Source organism: Argentina anserina, chromosome 1, assembly GCF_933775445.1.
Source record: "Argentina anserina chromosome 1, drPotAnse1.1, whole genome shotgun sequence".
NCBI classification, from domain to species: Eukaryota; Viridiplantae; Streptophyta; class Magnoliopsida; order Rosales; family Rosaceae; genus Argentina; species Argentina anserina.
Window position 1 is genome coordinate 10,253,391 of NC_065872.1, and position 13,677 is coordinate 10,267,067.

Consider the following 13,677-nt stretch of genomic DNA (forward strand, 5'->3'; position numbering starts at 1 on the left):
GTATGAATAGAACATCCCTTATGAGAAACTTATAATAGAGATAAATAAATCAGTCAGTTCGTAATTTGATAGTACTCTGCTGCTAGTTTTAAGTAAAGATAGTCACATGTTTGTTTATGAAAAACTTATAATAGAGAAAAAACTTATAATATAAAAATGTAAATCTATCCGTTCGTAATTTGATAAAACTATGATGCTCGTTTTATAGTAATAAAGATAAGTTATTGAAATAAAATTGATAAAAAGTAAAAACCAAGCCTTGTCTCTTTCAGGGTCAGAGATCGATGATTCGAAACCGAAACACCGTTGGATCCCTCTAGGGATTAATAAGAACCGTTAGATTATTAGGTGTTCATATAAGTCCTAGTATTTGACTGCGAGACGAAATCAATTCTCTGTTTAGCTAACTATTGGGAGGCTTTGTGTTGCTGTTTAGCTTCTAGCCTTCTACCACCTGTACAGGTACTTCTTCTTCTTCCTCATCTTCTTAGGTTGTTCTCTTTTCCAATAGTTAGTTTTAGTTTACTGTTTTGTTGCTTAAGGGTTTAACATTTCAGCTTGAAAGGGTTTAAACTGGTCGGGAAAATTTATTTTTCTATTTTTTTAGGGATTAATTTCCTATTTAAGTTCATAGATTCAGAAGTGAGAACCCAAAGTTGCATAATTTGATGTGAAGAATGAGTTTCATAAGCAATGCATAGTAGCAGTAATTGATTGGTGTTTTTCATAAGAATGAGATAAACCTATGTCAATATGCGCTTCATCTCTGTACTATTGTTAATGTTCGAGTTGAAATATCGAATATTAAGCCACTGGGGGTGAACAGGAACTCGTGTTTGTTCTGGGTGTCTGAGTTTCGAAGCTTTTCTGGAATCATGTTCAGACAGTACTAGACAGAATTTAGTCGGCGAGAGAGTGTTTTGTGTTTTGAGGTTTAACTCCACCCCATATACAATAATTGCTGTTACGGTTGAGTAAAAGTGTTATTCAATTCCTTATAGTCCACACACAACCGCAGGGAACTATCTTTCTTTTCTCACAAACAACACTGGCGCACCCCAAGGTGGGATACTAGGTCTAATGAACCCTTGGTCCAATAACCCATCTATCTGCACTTTCAACTCTTTAGGGTTGGGGCTTTTCTGAAGTTGGTTTACTTACATTGAGAAAATCTTAAAAACATTCTCTTTGCAGATGTCGGATTCTGAAGTAGAGGAAAAGATCTTCAGCTTGTTCAAAGAATTTATGATGGGGTATTTGCTTATTTCAGCTGCTGTGTCGTGGGCTCTACTATGAGAAATTGATTTTCATCAACATTTTGCTGTGTATTTTTTTTTGTCTGTCTGTTTTATATCTGATAATGCTTTACCTTCAATGTCGTAGGATTGCTAAGTTTGAGGAACTAGTGCCGATGGGAGGCACATTTCTCAATGGCTTTCAGCATGCACTGGGTAGGTGTTCTGTTTTTTCTTCTCCGTGATGTTTTTATTTGCACGAGTCTATATTTTCCTTGCCATTTTTCTTATCAAAATTTACCTTTTCCCTAGAGTTTCTTCAACGGCCACCGATAGATAAATCATCTGAGTTGGTTAAAAATATAATCCAATCCAACGAAACAAAGAGGGTTAAATCATACATTGAAGCTGGATGTATCAACACTGATGATGGCAAGCACAATATAACCAAGTGTAAGTGCAGATGATTTTGGTATTTGGGTTCTATACCATATAATTTGATGCCCTCCTAGCCTTGTATCAGTCTTTTTTCCAACTACTCTTTACAATTCAAAATATGATCTTATCTCAAGTCTGCTCAATTCTCTTTCTTTGACTCTATTAACTTCGACTGTTCTTACTTTTGCTACCTTCTCCAGCATACTTCAATCTATTGATTACATTGAATATTTGAATTTCTAATTATTGCCCTGTTTTTGCTAGCGGTTTCAATTTTCACCTACTATGCTACTTTTTCATTGCATTAGTATGACTCGTTACTTTGAGTGTTGCAAATAACTGATAAGTTTTGGTCTGAATGCAATGTATGCTTCTACATGGGGACATACGCATATAGAAGTGCAATCATGCCAACTTGGACTTCATGACCATATATGTAAAGGTGATTTACCACTATTTGTTTCTTCAGTTGTGTATCAGAACTTCTTTTACTAAGAAAGGGAAAGTGAGATTCTGATACCATGACATCAAAATTGTTATATCTGTTTGTATATCTGGGTTGTTCATTTTTACATAGATGTTGGCATATTATCTTACTCTTTGCATTATCACACTTGGCCAACTTGTGGAATAGGAAAAGGTATACTTAACGAACTGGAATGCCTACTAGAAGATGTAAGGGGTGCAATGCAAGATATATCTTTGTTCCAGGATGACGATTTGGGTGAAAGGCTGAATGAACAAGCAACTATCAATGACAAGGTACCTTCCTCATTTATTTTTGGAGGACTACTTTTGTGCTATAAATACTTTCAATTCGTATATGTGATAATTGCTTGCTTGGAATTTTGTTGAGACTCCAACTGAAAAATGAATCTCCTGCACGGGGGATGAGAAATTTGGCATAGCATCTCTTTATATTTCTTTGTATTCATAAGCTGAAATCCCCTACACGTAGCATAGAAGCAAATACTGCCAACAAGACATGTAAGCAAGACATTTTGGCCATAGTTAGGTACTTTCATCAGAGGGAGTTCTAATATAGCTAGTCTTTAGTACGCTCTATCTTTCTTCATTGAGTTCAGGATAGTTTGGCTGAACTTTTATTTGTCTCAAGTTTTGTTCATTTTCCCTTGATTAGTGTTAAAATGGTCTGAATTATTTCATTCTTAGTTCAGATATGTATATGTGAAACACCAAAATACCAACATAACATCTTATGTAGGAGGAAATTGCCATGCCCTATCCCAGAAAAAATGAAGTTTCTGATTATGCTGTCCTGATGGCAGTCATTTATAGTATGATCAAGCAAGAATATATGATGCAGGTATAAACTCTCATCCACCATTCCCCATCACTTGTGTACAATGTTTTCGATTTCTACATATGCCTAAATGTCTCACATTGCTGCAGGAAAGAGTTGTTTCTGCTTTAAGTCTTAAGTTATCTTCAGGAGAACTAGAGAGCTACTGCCTTATGTGGTCTTTGCGTCCTTACATAGACGAAGAGATTATTGGTCGTGCTTGGAAACTTGTACACTGAAATGCGGAATTTGAGTAGCAATGTTAACTTTTACTAGAGGTTCTTACTGTAATCTCATGATTTGTCAAAGTTATTTGTAGCTGAAAGATTCTTGTAGAATAACCAAACAAATATCAGAGAGTAATAATTAGATATTTATTCTTTAAAACTTTTACTTTTTGACGGATTAGGAAATTGTCTGGTTGTAAATTAGGATACGCTCAGTGAAAGTTCTGAAATTGCAATTAGGGTGTTCAATATGGGAGGAGATTTAGGTGTTCAATTAGGATTTCATCTTTTTTATTTTTGCGAAAGCAAGAGTTTCTTACTGATATGTGATCTTAGCCATTGGGACACAAACATTTTCTTCAATTAATGATCGTCTCAAGTATTTGATAACTGTAGTATAAGGTCACAGACTCACAGTCTTCTCTTCAAAACAAAAGTCACTGTCTTGTTAGAGTATGTTAGCAGCTTTCTTTCTTCTTGACGCTGATAAAATTCCTTTAAGTTCTTGATCCTCTTATCTTTTCAGAGCTGAAAGCCCTTGATCCGACTTCTAAGTCATGCTTCATTCTCCTAATCTCCTAATTCTTCTGTAGTTTCGTTCTTCCTATTGTCAAACTGGTGGTTGGATTTATGACCGGAGATCTTGTTTTTCTTTTTACTTTTTGCTTGCATCTCATTACGCATTATGTTTTCTAATTTGTTAACCAAAAGAAGCAATATGGACGAGGTCAAGAGATAAGCCAAAAATAAACGATCCTTCATATTAGAAATGGAACGGGGGCTACAGAGAATTGATACGCTCAACTACTGAAAAATGACGACTTCTCCTATTGAAAAAATGTGTCAAGATATGACTTGGGATTATTTCACACGAGAAAAAAGAAGAAAACCATGACTACTCTTCAATCTTATTCTCCACTGCAACAACCACAAGTTCACTCAAATTTCGGACCAGCTGCGAGGATGTCTTCGGTCAGCTTGTTGTCCTTGCCAATCTTATAGTCTGTGAAAGTCTCGAAGTTGATCTTGAACAGGCCAGCCAACTTCAGCAGTGTTTCCTGGTATGCCTTCTTGTCCGACCACTGCAATTCAAATTAAGATCGAAATGGCATCAGATTTATGGAATGACACTAAACAGTATAATATAAACTGAAAAGATTAACATCCAAGCTACTTACAGTGTTCACAGGATCTAGTATCTCTTTAGGAACTCCCTCAACCTCATCGGGGATCTCAAGTCCAAACACTTCAGTCTTCTTGTACTTAGCATTCAAGAGGCTGCCGGAGTGTATGGCATCAATAATTTTCCGGGTGTGAACTAGCTTGATGCGCTTTCCGGATCCGTACCTTCCACCGGACCAGCCAGTGTTAACCAGCCATGCAGTTGCACCATGCTTCTGCATCTTCTCAGCCAGCATTGCTGCGTACTTGGTAGGATGCAACATCAAAAATGCAGCACCAAAGCAAGCCGAGAATGTCGCTCGTGGCTCCTTGACACCCTCTTCAGTTCCAGCAACCTTTGAATTACCAAAAAGCATCATCAGACTCTACTGCATTAACCTGTTTTAATTGTAGATTTGGATGCATATGAAAATTACCAAGGCAGTGTAGCCACTGATGAAATGGTACATGGTCTGTGCCAGGTTTAACTTGCTCACAGGTGGGAGTACACCAAATGCGTCACAAGCCAAAAGGATCACATTCGTAGGATGAGGACCAACACATGGTATCTTTGCGTTGGGGATGTACTCAATGGGATAGGCTACTCGAGTGTTCTCTGCAACCATATTAAACACATCTCAGTTCACAAATCTGGTGTATCAGAACTTCACATATAATTTTAGCATTGAAACTCAAAATGCTGATAGTTACCTGTAATAGAACCATCATTATAATCCACCTCTCGTGTGTGCTTATCAAATATGACATTTTCCAGCACTGCAAATGGGACATTTCAATCAGACTTTCTTAGGACTTCGGTAGAAAACACAAGATTAAACAGAGATATTACATGCAATAATGCAATCATCTTCACGTTTACATTATACAAGATGTGAGAATAAGGTCTTACCAGAGCCAAACTTGATGGCATTCCAGATATCCCGCTCATTCTCCCTTGATAGATTAATGCACTTAGCATAGCAACCGCCTTCAATGTTTGATACACCATTCTCACCCCAGCAGTGTTCATCATCTCCAATTAAGTACCTATTGTGATCCGTAGATAGAGTTGTCTTTCCAGTGCCTACTCATTAGCAATTACCAGAACATTAGTAACACATGTCATATCTAATTATCTGTCAAACATTGAGAAGATGATGATACCTGACAATCCAAAGAAAATGGCAACATCTCCATCTTTCCCCATGTTGCAGCCAGAATGTAATGAGAGGATGCGTCGTTTAGGCATGAGATAGTGCATTAAACTAAAAAGGCCTTTCTTCATTTCCCCGGCGTACATGGTGCCAAGGATGACCATTTCCTTTCGAGCAAGGTTGATGTTTATGCTAGTAGAGGATGTCATGTACTGAGTGTATTTGTTACAGGGGAACTGACCGGCATTGTATATAGTGAAGTCTGGAGTACCGAAATTCTCGAGCTCTTCAGGAGTAGGTCGGATACACCTGCCACCCACACATGCCAATTGTATTACATCAAAATGATACACATGATGCTGAACCTCTTCAGGAATCATAGTACTGGATAGATTATATTGTTCATTACTTGTATTCTTTACTTACATGTTGTGCATGAACAATGAATGATAGGCCTTTGCAGAGACAATCCGCACTCTGATTCTATTTTCAGAATCCCAGTTCAGAAATTGGTCGTTTACAAAGACCTGCAATGATTACATATTCAAGACCGAGAATGTCACTTAATGTTTTTAACCTATAAGAACATAAACACATTCATGAACAATTTGACAATAAGATCAAAAAATTTACCCTGTCCAAAGAGTTCAAGTACTCCACAGCTGTTTCTCTGTTGAGCATGAAAGTGTGTTCATCCATTTCAATGTTGGGTGAACCACTACAATTGAAAGCACCGAGTTTGATCAATATATGAGGTTATGAGATCATTCATACACTGAAGTAATTAGTAATATAGCACTTAAAAGTAAAGAAAAATGGGCACTTACGTTCCCCACCAAAGCTCTTGCTCGGTGGACTCATCCTTGACAACACGTTTGTCTCTCGGAGACCGACCGGTTTTTGCTCCAGAGAGAGTTGCCAATGCGCCAGTGGAACTGATGAAAGACCCTTTCTCGTGCTGAAGAGCCTGCTCATATAGCTCTGCACCACATTCATAAAGGCCACCATTGACGTGGCCTTAGAAGTTAGAACCTCTATGTTTCTGTGCGTTACTTTCTCTTGTTAACATGTAACAAGTTTTATAAAGATATGACTAACAAGCATTGCTCTTGCTCCAACTGAATATGTAATGCAAGAAGAGATGTTTACCGGCTGGAGTGAGGTTATATAGGACCTTAGTGAACTTTGAGGCACTATCAGCAACACAAATAGTTGGTGCGAAATGGTGAGTACGTTTGAGGTTATCAGCCTTAGTAATATTCGATGACAGATCTCCTTTCACAACCTTATAAGCAATTACCTCCAAAGTTAATATGACATTGCTCGATCATTTGCGAAAATAAAAATTAGAAACTCTGAACTAAGGCAAAAAACAAACCTGGCATTCCTGTTGAGGGACTATGGTTTCACCGATAGCCATTGTCTTGTTTGTACTAAATTATCTAACTTAGATATCGAGCTAGAGAACAGAGAGGGCTAATTCAAACTTGTTTGCAAACGGAGAGAAATGGAAAATCGAGAGCTAGTAGATTTCTCTATTACTCATCACGTTTTATATAGCGTAGTTGGTAGAAAGGTCCCAACTGACATGGAGAGAAGAGTGGAGGAAATGTTCCAAATTTAGAACATTTCAGATGTGGTTGTAGTTCTAATTATGGGCCTAAATACTCTCAGTATGAGATGATCAATATCAAAGTAGGTAATTTCCTTTATATCCTCCTTATCCAAGTCTTCTTCATCTGTTTTGCTAATTATAGGGTTGAATAAGGATAATTGTTGTCTAGTTATAGGTTAAACACACTCTCAGCTCAGCTGTACTTCCACCTTTTTCTTATTCGTTACTGAACTACGTACGTTTACCATATCATGCATATTACACTATTAGCGGTTTGAAATGAAACTGAAGAATAGGGGATCAGATTCTAATCCAGATTATTGTAAAGCTGGCTTGTAGCTACTATATATAGATTAACCGTAAAACTTACATGGTGAATTTAGTTGTTAGATCTCATGCCGGCATAATCCACATCAAACAGTATGTCAGTATTATGCCTTGTGGTCCGAGTACTACGTACTTATCCATTCTCCTAATCTACTAATTCTCTTATTCTTACTATTTTGTTTTGATGACCCGGGATCTTAGCTTGTTGCTTTTACTTCTAGCTTGCATCTGATTATGGAGTTAGACAGGCAAATTATCGATCATGCTAGGATCTTTGAAGTCATCTGTGTGGCTCAGTCAACATAGATTTCAGGTGTGAAGTCTAGTGTGGCCAATCTTATCCAGATTGTTGCCCCAAATTCGTTCTAATCAGTAAAATATTATGAATGAAGTTTATAGAAAAATAAAATTAACCAGGAGCCAATAACTAGAGGAAATAGTAGTCTTTTGTTGGACAGAGGATAGTACAGCCTAGCTAGTAACAGAGATTGTAGAAATGAAAGAAAGGGCTCATAATTTTTTAGTGCAGTGACTGTGCTCTACCCAATCCCCCTTGTTACAGCAAGTTTGGTAATACTTTTAGGCTTCGATTTTTTTTCCCTTCTTTTTAACACTTCTGAAAGTTGAACTTGAAGTTGTTCCAACTTTTTCTAATTTGTGAACTTAAAGTAGCGATTTGGACAAGGGCAGGAGCTATGACACATAGGAAAGGCTTTTTCATTGCACTGTATTAGAATTTAGAAATATAGAGCTACAGAGGGTCATTTTGCTCAATTACTGAACAATAACAATATTACACCTATTGAACACATGATGATTTCACCCAAAGGGGACAGTATAATATCTATAATATGATGACTACCCCTCTATTTTATTTTCTACTGCAATCACCACAACTTCATCAGAAATTTGGACCAGCGGCAAGGATGTCTTCAGTCAGCTTGTTGTCCTTGCCAATCTTGTAGTTTGTAAAAGTCTCAAAGTTGGTTTTGAATAGGCCAGCCAACTTCAGCAGTGTTTCCTGGTATGCCTTCTTGTCTGACCACTACAATCACAATTCAAGTCAAAATAAAATTAGAAATTTCGAATGACATCAAGCATTAAAATGGATAGAGAATAGGTTAACCACTTACAGTGTTCACAGGATCAAGTATCTCTGAAGGCACTCCCTCAATCTCAGTGGGGATCTCAAGTCCAAACACTTCAGTCTTCTTGTAATTTGCATTCAGGAGGCTACCCGAGTGTATAGCATCAATGATTTTCCTGGTGTAGGGTAGCTTAATGCGCTTTCCCGATCCATACCTGGAGAAGAGAACAATATGTAGTTCAGCATCACTTGTGATGGTTTAACTTATAATGATATTTTTATTTCCATACCTCCCACCAGACCAGCCAGTGTTAACCAGCCATCCAGTTGCACCATGTTGCTGCATTTTTTGAGCTAGCATTGCTGCATACTTAGTCGGATGCAACATTATAAATGCAGCACCAAAGCAAGCCGAGAATGTTGCCTGTGGCTCCTTAATGCCATCTTCAGTTCCAGCAACCTTTAAGTAGTTCATTATTGAATTAGGAGACTGTAAATTGAAATCCAATTTATTCATAATTAAGAAATAAGATTGAAAGTTGAACTTACCAGAGCAGTATAACCACTGATGAAATGGTACATGGTCTGTGCGAGGTTTAACTTGCTCACAGGTGGGAGCACACCAAATGCATCACAAGCTAAAAGTATCACATTCTTTGGATGAGGACCAACACATGGTATTTTTGCATTGGGGATGAATTCAATAGGGTAGGCTGCCCGAGTATTCTCTGCCAGCAAACCAAAGAGGACTCAGTAAAATCTAAATAACGTACTCTATTATTTTGATCACTGTTTCGTCAAAAATAGATGGCATTAATTGACTTGCTCCTTCTATTCTATCTTATACCAAAGTTAGCGGCTGTTAAACTTAATGAATTGAGCACTCTATCTCAATTTGATAGTTTATATCACAGATAGATTATTATTAAGCAGATGAGTTAATTACAAACCAATAAATTGGTTATTGAATAGAACTAAGACCCCGGTGACTTAGTACAACTAAGTACGGAAGTTAGATAAGCTGTACCTTGTCATGCTGAAGTTCAATATGATTTTAATTTTGTCAACTCTCATTTTAATACATGATCTTCTGAAACAACTACATAATTCGAAGTCAGAAGTTCCCTGGCATGACCAGGTCGATACTTATCATTTAGAACATCTATAAGTCAAAAGTTTAGTTATTTAAACACAAAGGACTAATCCTCAGATGAATAAACAATTACCTGTAACAGATTTGTCAGAGTAATCTACTTCTCGAGTATGCTCATCAAAGACAATATTTTCCAACACTGCAAGCAAGGATCAAAACAAATCATTTTCTTGATGAGATCACTTGATTATGAAAAGACCAAACAAAGTACAATTCTACATATGCATGCGTTGGAATGAAATATTACCAGCACCAAACTTGATGGCATTCCAAATATCAGGTTCTTTCTCCCTCGCAAGATCAATACACTTGGCATAGCAACCACCTTCGATGTTTGATACACCGGTCTCAGTCCAACAGTGTTCATCATCTCCAATTAGGTATCTATTGTGATCAGTAGACAGTGTTGTCTTCCCAGTACCTGATTTAAAAAAAAACAGAATTAGAACTTATTAATAGGAATTGAACCACCTTCTACTGTCACAAACACGTAAAAGAGCCAAGGATGGCAAGACAGAGTAAGAGGGCACATATCATTTGGGTAGCTGCCAGAGCAGAGCCATAGTTTACCACGATCATTTATACTATACCTGACAATCCAAAGAAGAGTGCGACATCTCCATCTTTCCCCATATTGCAGCCAGAATGTAGGGATAGGATTTGCCGCTTAGGCATGAGATAATGCATGACACTGAAAAGGCCTTTCTTCATTTCCCCGGCATACATGGTGCCGAGGATGACCATTTCCCTCCTACCAAGATTAAGATCTATGCTAGTGGAGGATGTCATGTAGTGAGTGTAACGATTACACGGGAACTGACCAGCATTGTATATAGTGAAGTCCGGAGTACCAAAATTCTCCAGCTCTTCAGGACTGGGTCGGATACACCTGTCATCCCACCCAGTTATCGAATGCACACTAAGCTAATACACACATGCCCCCTACCTATATTCTCCTGGACTGGACTATTTAGGGACGATAATACTCAACAAAAATTCACGTCAACGTTAAGAGGACTTATCTGGCCGGCATATACCTCAATGAAGGTATAGAGATACATATACTGATGACATAACAAAGAGTTATTAAGTTTTATGTTTTACTCACATGTTGTGCATGAACAAAGAATGGTAAGCCCTGGCAGACACAATCCGCACTTTGATTCTGTTTTCTGGATCCCAGTTCAAGAATTGATCATTTACAAAGACCTGTAAACAAAAAGTTCAAATCCATTATATAGTTTCTGTTCTATATCTACGCATGAATCATAATAGCATATCTCAATTAAAATCATCCGTGCCAATACATCATTACATCTTGGGTTATACTTATACCAACCAACTAATTTTCTCCCATTTTCACCATCTAATTACCATATTAAGCTGATAAAGATTCATAATTCACAGCAGAGGGATCTAAACTCTAAACTCTAAACATTTGTTAATCTTGTAAATCATTTATTACCAAATGAAATCAAACTGAATCTAATTCTGATGTCATCCTACTGAACCAATTCATTGTACTCGTATCAGTCTGACTAGTATTTATCAGAGTCTTGTGTATATCCAGAACTATAGGCTGTTCCAGAGATAGCTGCTGGAATTGGTAAGGTTGAATAGAACCACAATAAATTCAGACCACCCGCTAAACATGAACGATTACATTTATGCAGATAACATTTGATTCCAGAAAAAACCAAATTTTCAGAAGAAGACAAAATTGCTCCTCCCAATGGATATCAAAGTCAAATTGAATAAGAAGACAAATATGATGCACATACACCATTACCCATCACTATCTCCTAAAAGTAATAAACTCCAAGATGAGCACATATATATATATATATATATATATATCCTTAGATTTCCAGCAAGATGTTCATATACGGCAGTGAAATTTAAAAAAAAAAAAAAAACAAACACAAACCTTGTCCAAAGAGTTCAAGTAATCCACAGCTCTTTCCCTATTGACCAGGAAAGTGTGCTCGTCCATTTCAATGTTGGGTGAACCCCTAAAACATATCAAAAACACCATCTTTAATTACCTCAATGGTCAATGAGTGAAAATTGAAAAGGGATATGGGTGGGTGATTTATAAACTTACCTCCCCCACCAAAGCTCGTCCTCAGTGATTTCATCTTTCACGACGCGCTTATCCCTCGGAGACCGACCAGTCTTGGCTCCAGAAAGCGTTGCTAATGCGCCGGTTGACGTAATAAACGACCCCTTTTCGTATTTGATCGCCTGCTCATATAGCTCTGCACCACATACCACCAATATTACATGATTTACATCAATGAACAAATTACTTGATTCCAATTCTTTTGATTTTTCTGGGTAAAACGAAAACGCAGTAAAACTGAGATGTGATTCTTTTGTTACCGGCAGGAGAGAGGTTGTAGAGGACATGTGTGAACTTGAGGGAACTGTCGCTGACGCTAATAGTGGGAGTGAAGTGGTGGTGGTGCTCCACGTGGGATGAGACCTTCGGCGTTTCAGATTGGTTGGCCGGGTCTCCTCTCACTACCTTCGGTCCTGTCTCTCTCGTCAGCGACGCCAGAGAGTTACTGCACCCAACCAAACAAAAAGCCAGCCCATTAAGTCACAAACCCAATTCAAGAGGTTTTCACACACCGCCGGAAAACTAACTCCGAGATATTTGCCGGACTTTTGAGTCGTTTAGTAAAGAAAAATCATGATTTAAGATTCCTGGGAATCGGGACCCATGCTAACTAGAGTCCAAGGCCCAGAGATACAGAATCCCTCCATCCTTAACGTGTCAATCACTTATTGGCCGATACAAAATCATTATGCACGTCGGCGTCGTTGGTAAATAATATTTCTCTTAAAAAAACAAAGTAGTAAATCAAAATTTTCGAATCATAAAAGAAGAAATTCTTTTTAATTATCTATGTATATTGTTTGAGCAATGTCCAAAATGGTGGGTGCATGCGTCATGGTTTGACACGTGCATGGCATATAAGAGTACCTGATGGACTGAAGCTGCTGCTTCTGGCGCTCCTCTTCGGAGAGAGCGACAGCAAAGGCGGCCTGAGTGCCCTTGACAGGTGTCGTCGGTGCCGACTTCTTCTTCTGCAGAGAATGAAGCTGGTCGATCGTCTGAGCCTTCACCGGCGCCGAGCTGTCGTCGTGACATATCCCATTCCCGTTCTTCTTCGTCTGAATTTTCGTCAGTCCGTTCCTCCCCGTCCCGTTCCCGTTCGCCGCCGCCGGTCCTTTGCTGAAGCTGAACTCTCCGTTACCGTTCGACGCCATCTTAATCTACTGTTACAAAAACAACAACAAAGATAACATCATATTTTAGCTCAGCGGAACGTGTGTGTGTGTATATATATTGACGCCATTTTTGTATTCGAAAGGTTCGGAATATAGGCATGAATATTTTATACGTATATTTCCGGCTTGCGTATACATTTTGTCAGAATTTTAGTGCTACATGAAAACTATATTGGCAATTCTCCATTTTCTTGAATCTTGATGATAATGGTGAAGCAAAAACCCTAGAGATGATAGAGAGAGGGCGAACCAGAAGTTGAGACGAAAATGGGGGATGAAAGAGCAAGAGAGCTAATGAGAAATAGAAATGAGGGAGTGATCGACCATGAAAGTGAGTATGAGAGTTTTGCTGTGATGCAAATAAGGTGGTGAGGGAAATGAGAACGAAGTGGAGTCGTATATAAAGGGGCCCGAGTTAACCAGAGTTTAAGCTGACTCTGGGTTAGAGTGAACCGTGGTTGGGTTAGATCCTATCCCTCATGGTCAGGTGTCAAGTTCTTCTCCCCGGAACGCGAAAAATCCAAAATCCCATTAAACGAGGGAGGATAAAGACGTGAGGATCCTGTGGTCCGAAGACCATGCTAAGCTGTATACACCTGGGCAAATTTGTTAGATTTAGTAACTGTTGATCTTGTATCAAAAAAGAAGAAGAAGAAGTTACTGTTGGTGTTATCTTTTCT

General features: G+C 38.3%; 3 protein-coding genes across 3 annotated transcripts; 1 reads left to right on the plus strand and 2 right to left on the minus strand.

Moving 5' to 3' along the window:
- Positions 1-408: 408 nt before the first annotated feature.
- Positions 409-3,362, plus strand: LOC126791526 (uncharacterized). The gene is made up of 8 exons (XM_050517987.1): positions 409-462; positions 1,195-1,253; positions 1,384-1,451; positions 1,548-1,688; positions 2,074-2,115; positions 2,308-2,435; positions 2,899-3,000; positions 3,087-3,362. Exons 2-8 carry the CDS (start codon positions 1,195-1,197, stop codon positions 3,213-3,215), a joined length of 669 nt encoding a protein of 222 aa, XP_050373944.1. The 5' UTR covers positions 409-462; the 3' UTR covers positions 3,216-3,362.
- A 746-nt stretch (positions 3,363-4,108) lies between these two features.
- On the minus strand, positions 4,109-6,232 carry LOC126799796 (phosphoenolpyruvate carboxykinase (ATP) 2). The gene is made up of 8 exons (XM_050527062.1): positions 6,152-6,232; positions 5,945-6,045; positions 5,529-5,827; positions 5,275-5,448; positions 5,076-5,141; positions 4,802-4,980; positions 4,382-4,720; positions 4,109-4,285 (listed from the first exon to the last, which is right to left on the minus strand). Exons 1-8 carry the CDS (start codon positions 6,215-6,217, stop codon positions 4,139-4,141), a joined length of 1,371 nt encoding a protein of 456 aa, XP_050383019.1. The 5' UTR covers positions 6,218-6,232; the 3' UTR covers positions 4,109-4,138.
- Positions 6,233-8,161: 1,929 nt separating this feature from the next.
- LOC126805030 (phosphoenolpyruvate carboxykinase (ATP) 1-like) lies at positions 8,162-13,368 on the minus strand. The gene is made up of 13 exons (XM_050532119.1): positions 13,248-13,368; positions 12,690-12,985; positions 12,083-12,267; positions 11,805-11,958; positions 11,628-11,712; positions 10,809-10,909; positions 10,291-10,589; positions 9,948-10,121; positions 9,774-9,839; positions 9,097-9,275; positions 8,838-9,007; positions 8,594-8,762; positions 8,162-8,505 (listed from the first exon to the last, which is right to left on the minus strand). The coding sequence occupies exons 2-13, from the start codon at positions 12,974-12,976 to the stop codon at positions 8,362-8,364; spliced, it is 2,013 nt and encodes a 670-aa protein (XP_050388076.1). The 5' UTR covers positions 12,977-12,985; positions 13,248-13,368; the 3' UTR covers positions 8,162-8,361.
- Between the last annotated feature and the right edge of the window lie 309 nt (positions 13,369-13,677).